This window comes from Portunus trituberculatus, chromosome 44 (assembly GCF_017591435.1).
Source record: "Portunus trituberculatus isolate SZX2019 chromosome 44, ASM1759143v1, whole genome shotgun sequence".
Classification (NCBI taxonomy): Eukaryota; Metazoa; Arthropoda; class Malacostraca; order Decapoda; family Portunidae; genus Portunus; species Portunus trituberculatus.
Window position 1 is genome coordinate 18,078,484 of NC_059298.1, and position 20,211 is coordinate 18,098,694.

Below are 20,211 nucleotides of genomic sequence, written 5' to 3' on the forward strand. Positions count from 1 at the left end.
TAGTAAGTCTTCCTCTGTTTATAGCCTCTATGGATGGTAGTACGTACACATACAAAAGGTCAAAATTACAAAAAAGCGGAGAGAGAACGTATACTATGGCGGGGCGAGTGGCTCCCAGGCGACGCCTCGGCAATATCAGATCTGATACGCCAGTCGCCGAGCGTGGGATTGTATGAATCAGTGACTGGCTCGTTGCCTAGTGACGGTGGAGGGAATCTGCCCAACAAACAGTTTCAGTGATGAGTAGGGTCACTGTGACGGCCACTCTATAGTATGGTTGTGTAGGTGCACCAGTAAGTATTTCAACATTTGATAATGGTAATGTTTGTTTTATATGTTTAAACAACTCGTGGTGTTTTTGCCATCAGAAACTCAGCGGCCCAAATTGTACGCATAAATTAGCATTAGATGTCCAACAGTCCAAGGGAAATAGTTTCGGCCTCTATCAGTCCTTTCCCATCTTCCTGTTGATGTCGCCGTAATATCGTGCTAAGTATCGCCTATGCCATTATATTGTAGGAAGGGAAGTACAATTTTGTCGTTAGGCAAGAGATTCAGTATGCTTCGGCTGGTGAATCAATGTAAGCAACAGTGGCTAGCATGTTTATTTAAAAGAACATAGACCTGATGTGGGTCTCTTTGTCCTCTTCTCAGCAGGTCGGTGTACTGGGTGTGTCGTTGACTTGTTTAAATTTTGGCTTTAAGCATAGGTAGGAGTCTAGTATTTTTTTTTCTTATTTTAACCTTTTTTTTTTCTAGAACTTAATTTTGTCAGAAATAGGTTCATTTCCAACAAAACCATGATTAACGATGATGAATATTATTACAAGCTCAAATTTAAGAACCCATTACCTAACTTAAATATGTAGCTACGTTAACTATAAAAAAAAAAAAAAAATAGTAAGGAACGAACCATATTCGAGGTTCCGAAATTCCGTACCGCCGGCCGCGGCACGCGTGACGCATGCCGCACAATGCATTCATTTCAATGACCTCTGTGGTGTGGAGACGTCCCTCCACTTTTTTGTTCCTGCACCTCATTTTGGTTGATTTGGCGCCCCCCCTGTTCTGCTTTGTCAATTGGCTGCAGCTTCAATAGTTCCTTCATATCATGCAACACCTGGTAAGTTATTCCCACGTCCATTTTTGCATAGGCCTTGGCAGACAGACAATTTAAGGTGTAAAGAAGCCTCCGTACATGGCGGCCTCCTCAGGTACCTAAACAAGAACACTTTTAGCCTTAAGAGTAATTATATATATATATATATATATATATATATATATATATATATATATATATATATATATATATATATATATATATATATATATATATATATATATATATATATATATATATATATATATATATATATATATACACACACACACACACACACAATCTATACCCATTCGTTGAAAGAACCCATTAGGTACCAGTCTTAACTCAAATACTAACACCACCACTAATTGTGCCACTTGTAACCGGATACCTAGAATAGTCGGTGAGGATTTTATTGGATGTAACCGGTGTGGAAAATGCCGGTTTTGTCCTACCAGTATTTGTGTTTGCCTCACTGACCAGCAGTGGCGTAGTGACATAAATTTACATGGTGCGAAACTTGGAAATGCTCCCCCCAAAAGTAATAAATATGTGAGATTTGATCGAGTACATTTGTTTATTATACATACATATATTATACTGTACATCACGAACTTTGAATCAAGATTTTGCGCTCCTTCAATTTGCAAAATCTAAAAAAACTATCTGAACATCAACATTCTCAGTAGCCATGCTTGTGCTGCTCCCTGAGAAATGTGCCGCCCTGGGGTATTCACCCCGCTGGCTCTCTCATCTGGTACTCTCACCTGCTAGACCACCACTTGTGAGGTACAGTTCCACAGAGGGGAGAATGGACATGCAAAGTGGGGGCAGCCAAACTCGCACGCCATTCCCATTACGTTTTAATTACAAATGAGTATTACTGAGTTGTGTGCCTTATGCATTAAGTGGTAGTGCAATCTGTCATTTGTAACTTTAGTCACATTACTCAATAAGTTTGAACAACAAAAGACCAAGTGTAGAATGTAGAGCTGTCTTAAAGGCCTCCACATACTTCAAAGCAACAACAGTCATGTGATGAGTTCCACACATTAACACACCTCAAACTAAAGAAACGTTTACAGCATGCAAGAGAAGAGTGCAGGTGAGCCAGTTTGAACCTTTGTCCCCAGATGCCAACAACTGCAGCCAACACAAACAAGTTCTCAGGATGGATACAAGATTTATGGTGAAATATTGCCCAACATTTAATTATATCAGCTCAAAGTAAATGTCCTTGAACAAAATATATGTCCAAAGCAGCAAGTCATTCACTGTAGGACAACAAGACATCCCCTCAATCAGCTTTATCCATCTCCTTTGAACTGACTTTAGAAGACAAAAGTCCGATACTGTGCCACTGTTGACCAGTTAATTGTTAGAATCCAGGAATATGGTGGAGATGCTATGGCATATGAATGTGCTGAATGTCGTGCAGATATTGGCGCAGTGGGTTCCTCACCTGTGAACCCTGATTTTAAGCAACTCCTCCGGACAGTTAAGAAATTATGTGAGACTTTTCAGTCACTTTTGGCAAAGGTTGCTAATTTAGCTAACCCTTCTGAGTCAACTATGCCACCAGTAGCCTCTCTTAATGCACCTGTTGTGAGTCCTGCTCAAACTGAATCTGAATTTTCTGTTGAACAAACATAGCTTATAAGAGAAGAACTCCATGAAATGGATGAAAGACAAAAGTGGGTGTCTTCTCACTGTAAGGGAAGTAAATGTCTCTGACAACAATCATATCATTGGCATCTTTCATTCAGTGATGGAACACCTTGATACTCCTGCTGAGTTCTTTGATGTCACATGTATTTCCACCCAAAAAAAGCTGTATATAGATAAAAAATCAACGGAAGTCATTGTTAGATGAAGCAAAATGCCTTAGATTCTCAGTTCTCTGGCATATACATAAACAAAGATTTAATTTTTACCTAATGTAAGGACTTAGCCTGTCATCAGCAAATATAGATTAACATGAGGATTAATCATGAGTTAGGTAATCAACCCCACAGTGGAGTTGGTGTCAGTACATCTGGGATCAACAATATCTCGCCTGTCAATGATTCTCAATCTACTAGGTGCCACTGCTAGTTTATCTGGGGATGGAGATCCTCTGGTTGCTTGCATTGATGCCAAGCACACTGGATCTCCTGATGCTATGAAAAGATAGTGGGGAAGTAAGAAGTGGTCTTGTGGTGATCCCCACCTGAATAATTTGTCAGCCATCTATATCAAGATTGATGTTCCTATCATATCTAGCCTTGAATGTGGCTATTGATGGAGCAGTTACTAGCTACACTTTCTGGAAGTGCACTCCAAGGGCAAACCAGTTCCCCTTCATAGTGGTATGCTCAACTCTCTGGAGTAGCCTTTGATATGGTTTGTGTTTGACTGGAAGAACTTTGTGTGGGGAATATCCTCATAGCCTTGTAAGATCTTGAAGGTCTTTATCATATCCCCTCTCACTCTTCTCTCCTCCACTGACTGTAGTCCAAGGAAGCGACAGTGTGCCTCATAGGGCAGTTGGGCAAGGTCTGGTACTAGTTTGCCCTCCTCTGTACTCTCTCTAGGGCCTCTTGGTAAGTAAGGGGACTATGACTGAGCTCCATAGTCCACAAAGGGCTGGTCCAGAGATAACTAAGGTGACATCATGATGTCTTTGGTGAGCACCCTAAAATATCTCTTGATAATGCCCAGCCTGCTGTTTGCCTTGGCTGTTTTTGCTGCTACATGGGCTGAGGACCTGAGATCATTGGAAACAATTATGACAAGCTCCTTTTTCCTTGGGTCGACTTATCTAATCTATTGCCGTTCAGCTGATTGTCTATTTTCTGGTTGCTGTGGCTTATATGCATGGTCTTGCACTTATTTGTGTTAAACATCAGTAATCGCTTACTGCTCCACTTTTGGCATTCCAGGTCTCATTGGAGGGTCTCTGAATCCTCTTTGGCCACCAGGATTCTGCATATCTTTCCATCATCTGCAAACAAACTAGCTGTCATCTCAAGGTCATTAACTAAGTCATTGATATACACCAGGAAAAAAACCAGTCCCAAGACTGAATCCTGTGGCACTCCGCTTAGCACTGGCAGCAACTCTGAGCATTCCTTCCCAATGTACACCTTGTGACACCTGTCTGCAAGTAAGCTCTCAATTCAATCCAGGACATTTCCTCCCAATCCTAAGTCCCTCAGATTAACTAGTAATTTTTTACAGGAACTCTGCCAAACAAACACTGCTACCAACCACCTCCAAAACTCCACCTTATTACCTTTGTTTTCAATGGAAAAATTATGTTTGAATAACGCAATTTTGAATAATGCGATGTACGTTTCCAGGACCGTAACCCTCTCATTAATTGAGAGTTGACTGTACATATTTAAAATAGCTACTTCAAATATCATCGGAGGGCATCTTTTTAAGATTAAGCATTCTCATAGCTTCTTGGAGACTAGGAAAAGGTTCTTCTCTTTGAGGTGTGTTAGTCTAAGGCAGTGGTTCCCAAACTGGGGTCCCCGGACCCCTGGGGGTCCCTGAGAAGGTCCTAGGGGGTCCGCTACTTCTCCCGCCAACCTTAGGAGAGAGGATAGAAGGTACCCGTTTTCTTTCACTTTAGCCAGGTGCCGGCGCAGCCGATCGCCACGCACACCGATGATAGCACCTCATTCAACCTGTGATATTTTGGTAACCATAGCATCTAGATGCTTCTGGTTTTTTGCATTGCAAAGAGGAAGAGTCGGTTGTGGACATAATATCATTTGTACTCACTCTTTATTGAATTTCCTAGTATAATCAGTATGTGAATACAAGCTATTTTGTGTGTTTCTCGCCAAACCTCCCGAGTTAGCGCGAGTGAAAAGTCTTAAAGTCCCCGAGGTTTAAGGGTTAATTTGAATTTATTACGACGTAGTGTAATGCTCAAATATGTAGGAATGATTTAAGTCTAGAAAGGAAATTATAAGTAGTATTATTATCTTTAAGTAATCTTAAGTATGGAATTAATTATATAAAAAATGACTCACTACTTGAATTGATCACAAATAACTTCCCTTTTGTTTTTCTTCTTCTCACTAACACTTAAACAAAACACTTAAGCACTTAAAATTCAGCGATTGCGCCATGTGTCGTCAGACTTTTTTGAAAATATTTCAAATGTTTATTTTAAGACTTTCTTCGTGTAGGAATATGCAAATAGTAAATTTACTGCATTGTAATCATATAATGGGTACCTTGGTATGGTAATAGTAACTTCTGATTGGCTGGGGGTCCTCGGATGGGACTTAAATATCTGGGGGGTCCTTAGCATGGTAAAGTTTGGGAACCTCTGGTCTAAGGAACTCCCTTCCTAATGAAGTTGTGTCCCTAAAACTCCATGTAAGCATTTAAATCTGCCATTCATTCATTTTTGGATCCTACTCTGTATTATTTCAGTGAATGATCTCTCCTTCCACACACCCTCCATTATTAATCCATGTAATTCTTTTTCATTTGTTTATATTACTTTTAAACAACATTATAAGGTGACCATCAAACTGATCTGGTTAGAGTACACAACTCAAGTTTTTTTTTTTTCTTAGAATTCATCTCTTCCAGTAATTTCTTTCCTTATAAACTGACATACCCATAGAATTTGGCTATCCACCCCCTTTTTTTTTTTTCCTCATATGTTACTTTTCTGTCTGCCTAACTATAGCAATAAGAGATAGCCAACCAGGTGAGTGGGGCTATGCTATGTGGTCTAGACTAGACACTTGTGTAGCAATTTTCAGCAACACTCAATTCATCCACCAACTGCTCCCAGTGCAACTGCTTACCACTTCATGATGAAATTCTAGCATAGTAAGTGCTCTCAAAAAGTCTCTGGCCTGTGTATTTTTGGGTATACTAGCAGCTGGAGCACCCAGAACTACACAGGCTGCTGTGAGGAATTGTGTGTGCTGTCGCCCCACGTTTAGTGTTCTGCTAAAGTTTCCTGGACTATCTCCTGCAATACTCTTTGCTAAGCCTGGTTGGTTACTTACTTCACTTACATAATCATTATTCATTCTAGAAGTGATTGAGCCTATGATAGAGAAGAGACTTAGATAAGAAATTCTCAATCTGTTAGCAATATGACTGCTCAGAACATAAACAATTTACCATTATTTTACAATTACAACATAAATTGTACACATATTAACATATTAGTATAGGTTTTAGTTCACCGAGCCAAAGCTTTATGGTAAACATACTGTAAGTATAGAGTTTTAAAAACAGTAGCCAAGATAGCATGCCCTCATCCCTCCTACCTATATCTGGCCCTTTTGCAGCCTACTGTACATCAATAATTTCCTTGATCTTTGTTGTGCATGTAACATAACAGGTGTAGATAAAATAACTGGTAAATTACAAAGTAAACTTTAGCTCAATAACAGAAATGTGCTTTTATAAGGCAGAGAGACATACATATTTATTATTTATTATTAATTTTTTTTTAGTTAAAACACAGCCTAAATTAATATTTACGGGCATAGATTACAACATACGTATGTTATAGTCTATGCTACAGATCAACCTCTTCATTTCAATTCCATGTCCTCCAGGTCATCTTTTCCAGCCACAGCAATTTCTTTAAAAATGCTGTCTTTATTCATGTTCAAAATTGTAGCAAAAGTTGCTGAAAATTGATGGTGTGACTTTGCTTAATTTGACTTTTGTCAACCTGCAAACTCACAACTTGATGTTTACATAAAAACATGGAGGCTCTTCTGTGGCCACCTATTTCAGAAATATCCAGAGAACCTCACAAAACAAAATCCAGAACACTAATAATAACCTAAAAAAATAAGAGAAGCTGTAAGCAACCATCAAGTCTTCACATGTTTTAAACATGCATCTTTTTATTTGGAAAACAGTTTCCTTTTTTCTTTTTCAAGCTTAAACTCATTATTCTTCCTTTAACCTAATTACTGATTTTGAGATGTGCTTACATCACTCTTGTTACATCCCCTGTATGACTTAATTAGACCTCAATCAGATTTCCTATTATTACTTTGCGTAGGGAATTGAATTTAAAAAGCTTTAGTCTCGTTACATAAGGAATGTGTATCCTCTATTTCCTGCACTTTTTTAGTCTTGTTGGTAATGATTGTAAAAGATCTACAGCCTTCCTATAAAAAAAGGAATCAGAAAAGCACAACATAATCTAGAAGTCTGATTAGTGCCAAATGTAGAAAACTATAACATGACTTTGGGGTTTCTATTTTTAAGTCCTAAAAATTAATCCTAATATCTGATTTCCTTCATTTCTGCCCTGTATACAAGTTTATCAGAGAAAAACTTTCTGGGCTAACCTATGTTCAGTCTCTTAATATATTGAGGAAGTGATATCCTTACATTTTTTATTGTAAACCTTTATTTAGAACCTTTTAAAGCCAGTAGAAGTTTTTGTGAACTGGTGTCAATGTAATGAAAGTGAAAGCAGACGGTTGACACATTGGGTTAAGTAAGTATTTGTTTTATTTTCATAGATTCAAAATTTAAAGAATCCTAGAATAGAGTATGAACTAGGTTTCTCCTGTGGCTATTCTCTTCAGGAAGAGCCATAGTGGGAGGCAAGGCATCAGAGCTACACAGCCATGTTTTGAGTTTAGCAAGTGAAGCCCAAAGCATATTATTTTACCGTGCTTGCCAGAATGAAGGCTGTTTATAATTACAGTGCTCAATATTTATTTATTATCGTACGTTTGCAGGTGTGACAATGTCCCGAGAAACGGTAACCTTTGCACAGTCTGGGCCTACACCTGTGTGTGTGGATGAGGGCACCCTTCCTTCACGCACAGGCTGCTATGTCATTACTCTCACCTTTCCTCAGCCAACTCAGGTATCAACTTTTCACACCAGTGTTTCTGGAAAGTGATCATGAAGGAAAACTTATCACAAATTTTAACCACATTCATGTACAAGTTAATGTGTGATGTTCTCTGCCACTTATATATATTATCTGCAGGTTGGAGAAATCACCTTCAGAAACCACTACACCTGGGCTGTGGGTGTGCATGTGCTGCGAGCAACATCATCCACTTCTTCGTCAGGAGGTGTTGTAGGAGCCGGATTGTTGGGTGGAGAGGGTGGTGGTGATGCAGCCTGGGTATGGAAAGATCCTGCAGCATGGCAGGTGGGTGTGAGGAACAAGGTCATCATGCCTCATCCTCACACAGAGACTGCCAGCCATGACTTTGTATCCATCACATGTCTAGAGGTGAGGGAAGAGATGTGTGATATACGAGTACAAGATTTTGCCATGTGTGTGACTTGTTTCATATTCTTTGCACACACATTTCTTCTTCCTCTTCTATCTTTTTTTATAAGTTACTTTTGTTATTTTCAAGTACTACATGCATTGTAATCCTTTCCAATATACAGTTACTTTTATTATATATTGTTAGAGTCGCATTGACTGGCAAGATGTGATTGGTATGCGCCTGGTACTGCGGCAACCATCTCCTGTATGGCGCACCTTCTTCATTGAAGAGATTACAGCTTATAGGGAACTTCCTCGTCTTCCTCCTTTCAGTGTCCCCATTATAACTCAGGATGGGCAAGTAAGTAAGTAGGTTTTATTTTTAAGTGTTACATTTTGAGGTTTATTCTGTAGTTGCATCTTTTCCTCTTCTATTGCAGGACTTGCACTTAATTATAATTCTCAGAATGTCTAATTTTTACATAATACACTATTATCCATATCCCACAAATTTTCTTCACTCTACCAAGTTTTATTCCAATTTTGTTACAGCTTACAAGTAGCTTCTCCATAACATGCAAATTAAAGTGTTTTATATATACCTTCTAATGAAATGCTTGTCTTGTAGAGCTCAAGGACCCAGCAAGTGTCTATAATGGAACGTCTGGCACAGCAAACAAAATGTGCCATGCTCATTCCAGATGACTCACTTGAGGTAAGTTTTGCTTTTTCCTCAAAATAAATCTTGTAGTTTTATACATCTGTATACATCTTTAACCATTTTATTGTTATTTGACATTTTCTTGCTTACAAACCACTCTGAAACATCTTTAGTTGTTCCACAGCCACCTCCTAACATTGTAGAGGATATAAAATGCTAAACCTATCATTTTTTGTTTTCTGCTTTCTTGTATATACTTTAAAAGATTTCATATTTTAGTGCTGTAAATTATTGTATATCAGTGAATAGATACACAGGTAATATTCACTATCAAAGCCTTTGTACTTGTCATTGAGATATGGTAAAGTATTTAATTTGAACTAGTACAGGAAAAATCTTAGGTTGAATTAGTAAAAAGAGTTAATTAATTATCCAATGGGTGTCTTCAGCCCTTTGTGTCTTGATGTCATGGGGGAAAGGAGGAAGGTGCAGTAACCATACTACCCAGTGTTGTCAAGGTTTGTAAATTATTGTATATCAGTGAATAGATAAACAGGTAATATTCACTATCAAAGTCTTTGTACTTGTCATTGAGATATGGTAAATTATTTAATTTGAACTAGTACAGGAAAAATCTTAGGTTGAATTAGTAAAAAAGAGTTAATTAATTATCCAATGGGTGTCTTCAGCCCTTTGTGTCTTGATGTCATGGGGGAAAGGAGGAAGGTGCAGTAACCACACTCCCCAGTGTTGTCAAGGTTTGGAAGATTGTAACCACAAAACACTAGTTGTCAGTTTCACTCAAAGCATTCATTGTTAGGAGGGAGAGGGAAGGATAGGTGGCATCCACTCATCCCTTCCACATTCATATCACCAACCAATGAATACTATTGTTTCATGATTACAATCTCGCCAACCTTCTCAGCACTTAATATTTTAGATGAAACTAAATAATACATCAGTGAAAATAAAATAAAAATTATACTGCATATAAGTAGTACACATTTTTCATAAATTTCGCTATTCAACAGGGTGGACTTTCAAGTGGAGGCTACGATATTGCAGCATTACAGTACACCAGCTAGATGGAAGTATGGCAAACATTCTCCCACAAGAACTATTTTCTTGGTTAGTATGAAATGATGTATGCTTGTAAAGTCTTTCGTCAGTTTTGTGGCTTACCTAACATATCTCAAAGTTATCTGCACTGTAACATTTTTTTTATTTATTTATACCCTGTGGGCTTTTCATGGGAGTTTATGGGCTAAAGGGGATACTTTTTGGGGATACCTCCTATCTCAAAGCCCACCCGCTAGGAAACCGTTGCCCCGAGTAAGGAAGCCCAACCTACACTCTGACCGTGGACAGGATTTGAACCCGTGCGCTTGGAGACTCCTCGAATCCCAAAGCACGCATGGTTCCACTGTACCACGGCTGCCCCCCTATTTGTGTAGCTTTGAGTGGTAGAGGCTTTACAAAACAAGCAGTTACAAAATTGAGCTGTGATCATGTAGGGAAAAAAATTAATGAACATACATAATGGGTGTAACAAAGCCTTGGCTTACGTTCAGAAGTAACTAAATGCTACACTACAACCAATCATGTGGGAGCCTAACATCATTCAGGTGCCAACATTTTCTCACATATTTACCCTTAATGTGTCATTGTCTTGGCACTGATGAACATCTGAATCTTTTTGTTGAGTATTGTATGTAGTGTACATACTACACACAGTTCATAGGGAGCAGGTTGACAGGTTAACATGGAGGCAATGAAAGGTAGAGTCTTTAGTGTTATTGGTTACATGCCTTCATTTCTTAAAATATCCACAAGGTTTGAAGAGAAAAGTTCTTGTCAAATGAAACAAAGCAAATGGTACTGATCTTTATTTAATCAGTGTGAGTTACAGTATAGGAGACCAGTATTTGGTGATTTTGTCTAAAGAATGCATCCATCATCAGTAAATCAAATAACATTTTGTCTGTTTTCTAAACAACAATGACTAGACTATTCATTTTTATCATGTGTAGTGGTGGAACAGGTAGTTATTTTCAATGAGAAAGCATTTTTTGTTTTTTGCATAACAGTGTAGATTTCCATTGCATCTGCTGTATGTTAAGTCATGTTACTCAGAATCTTGCTGTGAAGCTAATGAGACTCTTAGTAAAAAAAAAAAGTACAGCATACTATGGATTGGGAGTGAAAAACCTTGATGTGAAGGAGTAATTTTATTCCTTTTACAACAAAGTAAACTTACATATGCCATGAGAGGATTTCAAGATAACCTATTTTTTCTTCTTCTTACTAGATGTGTTTTCTTGAGATGAGGTGGAAGGAGTGGAAGAGGTATCCTGGGATGGAGCCCACTTCAGAGGATAGCGACGATAGATCGGCCATGGGGGCAGAGTCACCTGCAAAACCGAACATCCAGCTGTTCAATAAAAAAGATAGTCCAAGATCTACCAAGTAATTTTTTAATATGAAGGTATAGATTATTTTAGTCCAAGATCTACCAAGTAATTTTTTAATATGAAGGTATAGATTATTTTATATCATCCAAGATCTACCAAGTAATTTTTTAATATGAAGGTATAGATTATTTTATATCACTCTCTTTCTAACATTTGTAGCCACTAAACTTTTTCTCTTTATCAACAATTACTGAAAGGTGGCTTCCTTCAAGCAAGTCATTTTGCAGGCAGAGTTCAGGACACCTGCATAAGAGGAAAAAAAAAAAAAAAAAGTCCAATGAAAGTTTTGTAAATAGTGCTAAAGGCAAAAAGTACAAGTTATTCTAAGCAGAAAATCTTGTGAATTTGGAGGTTTTTTCAAGCTGTGGAGTGTAAATTCAGGTACAATGAGGCAAGATCCAATAGCTATGCTGGTGACTATCATACATACTGTACAAACAGTGTTAACATATCCAACCGTCTTGGTGTGAAACTTACAAATAGGATTTGCTGCCAACCTCCTTCCCCATTTAGGTAGGCAGGGTGTCATGTAGCCTATATAATTCTGTCATTAAGTACAGCCATAGTAACATGGGTAATGTTTATCAGTAGTAAACTGTTTCTCCCTCAATACTTCTTAACTACAGGATACTGCAATACCCTGAAAATTGTAGAAAAGATTTGTTGACATGGCTTCTGTGATGATGAAATTGCAAATTATTCTACCATCACTTCTACAAGTTTTGGAGTATTGCAGTGTCCTGTAATGAAACAAGTATTGATGGGCAGGGGATTTATCAAAAACATTATACAAGGTTAGCATGGCTGTAATTAATTATATAAATTAATAGGCTATGCAACATGTTGCCTCCTGGTTAAGTAGAGAGGGAAAACATGAAGCTAGTCAAATAAATGTTTATTAAGTGTTTTGCAGTGCATTTAGAATATACTACATGACTTTCAGAAAGAGAATAATAAAAACTTGAAAATGCCACACACTGAAAATATTAAGGTGGAGTATATTGACACTGTTTCTATGACATAAAACTGCTGCCCAGCATAGCTGTTTTATCTGTCATCTTACCAAACTTAAATTACAAACCACAGCTACACAAATCCATGCAGCATATGTGTAAAGAAAAAACTCATTCTAACATCTACTTTCTCCTATAACAACGTTTGCAAAAAGTTGTATTACAACACTCTATTTATAGAGAGGGTAGCAATATTGTGAATAGTTGGGAAAATTCTCTCTCTCTCTCTCTCTCTCTCTCTCTCTCTCTCTCTCTCTCTCTCTCTCTCTCTCTCTCTCTCTCTCTCTCTCTCCAGAAAAACAAGTAATTGAGTAAAAGAAAATTAGCTTACCAAACAAGCCAGGAGGAATCCAGCTCCCAAAGTGAGCACTGTCATGGAGAAGTCCTGAATGTAGTACCCATACAACCATCCCACTGCCTGAATAAAGAAAATTTTGATTCATGAAATATAGCTGGAAACAATAATGCTAAATTTAGAACTTCAAGAATAATAAGAAAGACTGAATAATTCACAATTCCACCAAAAGACATCCAGGTCTTTTACATGATGCAGTGGATATCCTCTCAGCCAGGCCAATGTACTTATCACACGAATTTCACACCAAAGTTAAACAGTGCCTTAAACGCATGTATGCAAAGAATCTTTTTGGCATAAATCGCCCTGTACTTTCATCTGTGGCTGTATCCATGAACTTGTGTTACACCCTGTATGAAGGACAACCACCCAGAATTCACCTTACAGTATGACTGTATTTTATACAACTTTGTATGAGGCGTTCAAAACAGTAGTGACGTAAAAAAAAAAAAAAAATATATATATAGTGACGTAAAAAAAAAAAAGAGGCTTTATTCTAACTTTTTTTTTTTTTTGCCCTTGGCTGGCCCTCTTCCCTACGTATAAAAAAAAAAAGTGCCACCCTCGCCGATTTTGAGGTTTGTATAGCATTTTCTTCATCTCGCCTTCAGCGTTCTGAATCTGCAACGTCCAAGTCAAAATTTGGTCCGCAACATGGTCGAAATTCCCATTCTTTGGAGGGGTACGCACGGCCGTCGACAAAAACCTCTTGTGGGCAGTCAATAATGACGTATGTAATCGGGCAGGCAATGGGAGGCCTGCATTTTCACTCAGGTGTGTCTCAGCCAGCTGTGGTATAGCACTACAGTAACAGTAAGTCCTCGTTACACAGTACATAATTATGCGTTCCTGAAAACTTTACCGCATATCGAATTTACCGTAAACCGAACCCATTATAACATGTAATAATAGGGAATACGTTCCAGCCTGTCAAGTCACCCCTACAGAAATGAAAATACATGAAAATAATAAAAAAAAAAAAAAAAAAAGTACTGCGCAAAAGAAAATGTTTTTATTTACCTATCAATTGCTATGTATTCTATCAGATGATGTCCTTCCCGAGGCTAAGAGATTTCAGCCCTTATTCATCTTACGCCGAGTGGGCAGACAAGGATAAGACGTCTTCGTCTGCACTGTCAGAAGCAGATGCAGAAGGGCCAGCTGTAGCAGGGTCAGCAGGTGTGATAGGGACGGCATGTCAGACTGGCTTGAAGAACGAATGGATGAAGGACTGTTTAGTTTTAGTTTTGTTTTTTTCATCATAAATTTTTTGATAAATCTTGACGCTTTTCTCTACGTCATGAGCCACTTTGCAACTCCTGGCAGGGTTTGGGTCATGATCCTTCAGGGTTTCCAGAGCTTTTTCGATACCACCAAGACATTCTCTAAGAGTTTTGATGTCCAGGCCATGCACAGGTTCTTCCTCGTCTCCCTCTTTTTTCTGCCTCCTGTGATGCCTTGTCTAGCTCTACAAGTTCATCATTTTGAGAGAGATTCAGCATGGCTTTCCAAAAGATCTTGAACATCATCATCATCAATTTCATCGAAGCCAGCCCTATGGCACAGATTTACTAAGTCATTTCTGATTGCACCGATGTCGTCTTCAGCGAAGCCTAGGAAGTCATGCGCGCATTCTGGCCATACTTTATTCCACGCCAAGTTAATGGTAGACGTCTTCACTTCGTCCCAAGATGATTTGGCATGCTTGATATTATACAACTTCCACCATTCACTGATAGTGGGCTTGCCAGGCCAATCTGTGCCCTTTATCAGTTGCTGCATGGTTTGCCGCTGGTAGTAGGCTTTTAGTGTTTGCCATGATTATTCTGAATATATTTGTGCTTACAATAGACCCTTTAATATTCCATTTATTCATCTAATAAATAATGTATGTAAGTAATATGTAATGCAGTTAAAAAAAAAAAGGGGGAGGGAAGAGATAATAGGCTCCAAGCGTGGTCAAGTTAAAGTCAGTAGTGTGAGTGGCACACCAAGTTCATGGAAGACGTCTTCACTTCTTCCCAAGATGACTTGATGTTATCTAAAGCGTGCTTGATGTTATACGACTTCCACCATTCACTGATAGTGGGTTTGCCAGGCCCATTTGTGCCCTTTATCAGTTGCTGCATGGTTTGCCGCTGGTAGTAGGCTGTAAATGTTTGCCATAATTATTATGAATATATTTGTGCTTACAATAGAGTTTTTGAATAGACCCTTTAATATTCCTTTTATTCATCTAATTGGTAATGGGCCCTCTCGGATGACATGAGCGGATACCGTATGTGAATTTTTCTTACCGTATATCGAATCGAAGGTATTAATTTCCAAATACCGAAACTGAATTTACCGGATAAAGAACTACTGTATAATGAGGACTTACTGTATCTTCTTCCTATTGTGTTTGGCTCGCATCTGTGCAGTCATAAGTATTATGGTAATAAGGGTGAAATTCCGCTAGTAGGCATTAATCGACTGTTTTGGCATCACATTAAAGTGACCGCACAGTGAATTTTACACCAACGTATCTCCACCCAGGCCACTCAGCGACCAATGGGGAAGCAGGGATGCGGTGACGTGACTGATGACAGCCAATGATTAATGTTAGTACGTAGTATTAAATTTTTGTTCCGAAAACACAGGAAAAACGCAGTTAAAGAGCAACTTCAAAAATTACATTTTGCTTACAATGGTTGCAAAGCCCTGTTATAGAGCTTCATTTTGCAAAAAGCTAGAGCTTTCTACCTCATCTCAGTAAAAAGTGATTGCATTCTGAATGTTGTAAATCTTTAACTGCGTTTTTCTCCGTTTTTTTTTTTTTTTTTTCTGACGCTTACGTCACTACTATTCTGAACACTTCGTATCATATCACCCATAAAGCTCATTTAAAATATTTTGCAAATAGAGGTACTGCAATACTATTCTGATTGCCTGAAAAAGGTGAACAAACCCAGGTATCTTCAGCCACATATGATTAACCTGTAGTAGTCCCATCAAATAAATAAATAAATGGAAAATATCTGATTTTTCATGAAGTGGGATGCAATAAACAAAAAGGAGCCAATCACATCAGTAGCTAAAAGGATACAAGCGAAGGTAGTCACAAGCACAGAGCACCATAGCATGTCATCCTACAAAAATATAAGTAAGGGCAAACATTAAACTGAGAGAGAGAGAATGTCTCCATTAGCAAAGGTGTGAATTCTCTGTCATCTATTTCCTGTTTCTAAGAGAGGAAGATCATTTGTTTATATTTAAAACCCCAAACACTGCTACCACATATACAGAAGAATCTGGTCTCTAGATGTTTATTCCTATAAAATAACCAGTTTTGACTAAAATATACCTACTATAATATATTTTTGTACGTACATACTGGAGGGGAATACGAAAAAAATTGATAGGGCATTGGCCTCCGCCTCCCCAAGCCCATCTAAAATCTAGGCTGCTTCAACCTTTTTCTGCCATAAGATGCATATCTTGTTATATTCTACTACAGGGATTTCTTGAATTATGCACGGGATACATTCCTGAAGGGATCGTGTAATGTAAGAATTGCATAAAATGAAAATGATTACTGAAATAAACTGTACAAGAGAGAGATGGGTAGTAACCACTTTTGATTCTTAGAGCCAGTTCCACCTTAATGGTTCTGCATGAATAGAGATAGTAGATATGCATGAGTTACAAATCACAAACAGTATATTAAGCTTAGAATATACATATTATTTGATATTACTTAGGAATTATTGCAAATACCAGCATCTACAGATGAGCAAGTAGAGTATAATACAATCATAGAGGTATACTTTGCATCCATTATTCAAAGAAATTGCACAAATATATAGAAACATTTCATTCATGCTGGCCATTGGTCAAGAAGAGTAGGCACTGATTTAATGTTGCCAAATCATAATAATTTCTTTGTACAATAAGGCCCCAAATTTAGCGAAATCCAGCTTAGCAAAACCCTTATTTAGCGACTGTCTGGAAAAAGGCCAAGCCCTCAAGTTTAGCGATTTTCTCATATTTAGCGAATGTACCACGCTACACTGTCCCGCCTCCCGCTCGCTCTGAGCCAATTGTCCTGCCTCCCACTTGCTCTGAGCCAATCGCGTGTCTGTTTGGCCATGATGTCAGCCCCACAGTGCCTTCAGCATTCCCGCTCGACACTTGAGCTATTGTGCATGTTAATCCAGCGTGTGAACTCATTTTTTGTGCTCCCATCCTCGCTGTTTAACGAGTTTCACTATCACCATGGCCTCCACTAGTGGTTCGGGGGGTGCTGATTCTCGTGAAGGTGGCGATGTTGCAGCTATAAATGGGGACTCGAAATGGGGACTTTGGGCGGACGAAAGACTGATTGGTATTTTTCCCTATTTAAAATAGTATTCAAATTTGGCAAAATTCCAATTTAGCGATGGTTTCGGCAGACTAATAGGATCGCTAAATGTGGAGGCTTACTGTACTCTGATTGATAGATATCCTATGACATCATAACATAGGGTATATTTACTGGTGGAGTTAAAGGTGCACATAACTAGATTATATCTAAGTTTCTGGTATTAGAAAAAAAAAAATGTATTACGTTCAAATCTAGTAAAACAATGGCATCAAAGCAAAATAGAACACCTCCAGTGTGGAATTACATGGAAAAGACATTGTAGATTATCAAACGAATCCTGTGTGAGATTAAGAGTAATCATTAGGTAAACTGCACATCCATTCACATTGGGTATCCATCACAGATCATAAGGAGTCAGTACTCTGTATTCTATAATCATGCCAACCAGTATTCTAGATGAATCCTGGAACACCACACACTGTCCTGGTAACCATCAAGCAATGCACAGGTGGTATTCACTAGCCACGCTTTACCAATTTCACATGGAACCAGTTCTGAAACCAGTTCTTTGAATACTTGAATTATTGGTACCTACCCACCACTAGTAACAATGAGCTTTGAAGTGCTATGCAAAGGGGCAGTGTGTGTATACATAGGGAACACCTGGTGACACCTACTGGCTGCATCACGGAACTATACCAGCTGAGTAACTTGATTTTCTTGTCATGTTAATCTAAATAATCTGTGTAATATGAAAAATTGACTAGTTTCTTTTACTTCAAGTTATTCCAAAATCACATATTCTAAACATGCATAAATCGAGAAATCCCTGTATTTTTTTCACACCAACTTATTTTTACTTACTGCATTATTTTCTCTTGCTATCTATTCATATAATTCCCCTTTCCATCATTCAAGCTTACATTTCATCACTAACTGCTTGTATATTTCAAAGAAAACACATGAAAATAATGATCCACTTACCCCAAATGCCACCACAATAATCTGGAACAGTCTCTCAGCCAACTTTTGACCCTCAAAGTCCTGTAGAAAGAAATGAATTTGTTTTAAACTTGCTCAGCAGTTACCTATGACGACAGGTTTGAATGTTTTAGTTTCTGTTAAAGAAAATCACACACACAAACACAGACACACATACACACACACATTAATAAATCAATGGGGCCTGATGGCATATCTGGGAGGTTGCTGAAAGAATGTAAAGATCAATTGTTGAACCCCATATTTGATATTGTGGAAACCTCCATACGAACAGGAATAGTCCCGAAAGAGTGGAAAAGAGCTGACATTGTGCCTATATATAAGAATGGAAGTAGAATGGAACCATTAAATTACAGACCAGTATTGTTGACTAGTATATTGTGCAAGGTATGTGAAGAAGTAATTAAAGCAAAGTGAAGTGAGTATCTAAAAAGTGAAAACATTCTGAGTGAAAGGCAGTTTGGTTTCAGAAAAGGAAGATCGTGTGTATCCAATTTATTATGTTTTTATTCAAGAGTGACTGACATACTACAACATAGAGAGGGATGGGTGGATGCTATTTACCTGGACTTGAGAAAGGCCTTTGATAAAGTACCACACAATAGACTGATGTGGAAACTAAAGAAGATTGGAGGAGTAAGTGATAAACTAGCAAAATGGATGGAAAATTACTTAGTGGGAAGAGAAATGCGAACAGTGGTGAAAGGAAAGAAGTCAGAGTGGAAAAAGGTAACCAGTGGAGTTCCACATCATGTTTTTGATTTATGTTAATGATATGCCAGTAGGAATTGACAGTTACATGAATATATTCGCAGATGATACTAAAATTATGAGGAGAGTAAAGAAGTTGGAAGATTGCAACAAGTTACAGGAAGGTCTTGATAAAATATTTGAGTGGAGTAAAAAGTGGCAGATGGAATTTAATATAAACAAGAGTCATGTTATGAAAATGGGAAGAAGTAGATACAGACCAAACAGGGATTGCAGGCTGGGTGATGAGAAAATTGAAGAGACCAATGAGGAGAATGACTTAGGAGTAACCGTGCAAAACACTTTGTCACCGGAGAAACACATTAACAAGATATTTGGGAAAACATATAACATGCTTCAAAATATTGGTCTTGCATTCCACTACCTAGATGAAGGAATGATGAAGAAGATACTATGCACTTTAATAAGACCCTAGTTAGAATATGCAGCTTGAGTCTGGTCTCCGCACATGAAGAAAAATGTGAAGAAGATAGAAAGGGTACAGAGGTTGGCAACAAGGATGGTGCCAGGATTCAGAGAGTTAGACTATGAGGAAAGACTGAGGGAACTGAGGGTGACCACATTAGAAGAGAGAAGAGCAAGGGGAGACATGATAACTATGTATAAATTGGTGAACAAGATTGACATATTGGACAGAGAATTGATAAAGGTGACCACAAGTAATCATCTCCGAGGACATGGAAAAAACCTAATAAAGACATCTGTCTAAATGACGTGAGAAAGTACAGTTTCCCGCATCGTAGTATTGATAAGTGGAATAAACCGAGCAGTGACGTCGTTGATGCAGTGTGTGTCAATCAGATGAAAGAGAGATATGACAGGAATGGACAAGGAGACAGGACACAGAGAGCTTAGCTCGGGCCCTGTAATACACAAATAGGTAAATACAAATAGATAAATACACACATAACGAGCTAAGAGTTGTGGGTTTGGAACACATGGAGTACTCAGAGACTGAAATCACAATTTTTCTCTATTTATAGTAGATTGCTACACAGTGCAATTACAAAATACTAGAAAATTTTTCATAATCATTCAACAGTGCCACGTAACATTTTTACCAGATCAATTCATGAAGCCTTCCTACCCTTATTTCTAAGTACAGCAACATGTCAACTCAAGGGATTTTAATGGGTAAATATCATAGGCCAGAAGTAATAATGTGTCAGTTAAGCTAAATAAAGAAAACTGAAGGTCTGAATGAAGACTCGATTAGGATACATGAATGGTCATTGAGGTGGAGCTGGAGTTTAATGCCTAGAAATACAA

General features: G+C 38.1%; 2 protein-coding genes across 6 annotated transcripts in view; one reads left to right on the top strand and one right to left on the bottom strand.

The window, feature by feature from the left end:
• The first annotated feature begins 146 nt into the window (after positions 1-146).
• Positions 147-11,448, top strand: LOC123518676 (nicolin-1-like). 4 transcript variants are annotated; one of them, XM_045279632.1, is made up of 8 exons: positions 973-1,123; positions 4,024-4,247; positions 7,837-7,967; positions 8,094-8,345; positions 8,533-8,688; positions 8,956-9,042; positions 10,020-10,116; positions 11,297-11,448. In XM_045279632.1, exons 3-7 carry the CDS (start codon positions 7,845-7,847, stop codon positions 10,071-10,073), a joined length of 672 nt encoding a protein of 223 aa, XP_045135567.1. In that variant the 5' UTR covers positions 973-1,123; positions 4,024-4,247; positions 7,837-7,844; the 3' UTR covers positions 10,074-10,116; positions 11,297-11,448. The 4 variants fall into 4 exon arrangements, with proteins under 4 accessions (XP_045135569.1, XP_045135566.1, XP_045135570.1 ...); XM_045279634.1 differs by lacking the exons at positions 973-1,123; positions 4,024-4,247 and adding an exon at positions 147-293; XM_045279631.1 differs by lacking the exon at positions 4,024-4,247 and having other exon boundaries at positions 968-1,123.
• Positions 11,202-20,211, bottom strand: part of LOC123518677 (signal peptidase complex subunit 1-like) — a 28,518-nt gene continuing 19,508 nt past the window's right edge. For both annotated transcript variants that reach the window (XM_045279636.1, XM_045279637.1), the window contains 3 exons: positions 18,154-18,213; positions 12,804-12,890; positions 11,202-11,399 (listed from right to left, as the gene is read on the bottom strand). In XM_045279636.1, the coding sequence (XP_045135571.1) occupies positions 11,274-11,399; positions 12,804-12,890; positions 18,154-18,213 (273 nt within the window). In that variant the 3' untranslated portion in view covers positions 11,202-11,273. The remainder of the gene's footprint in view (positions 11,400-12,803; positions 12,891-18,153; positions 18,214-20,211) is intronic.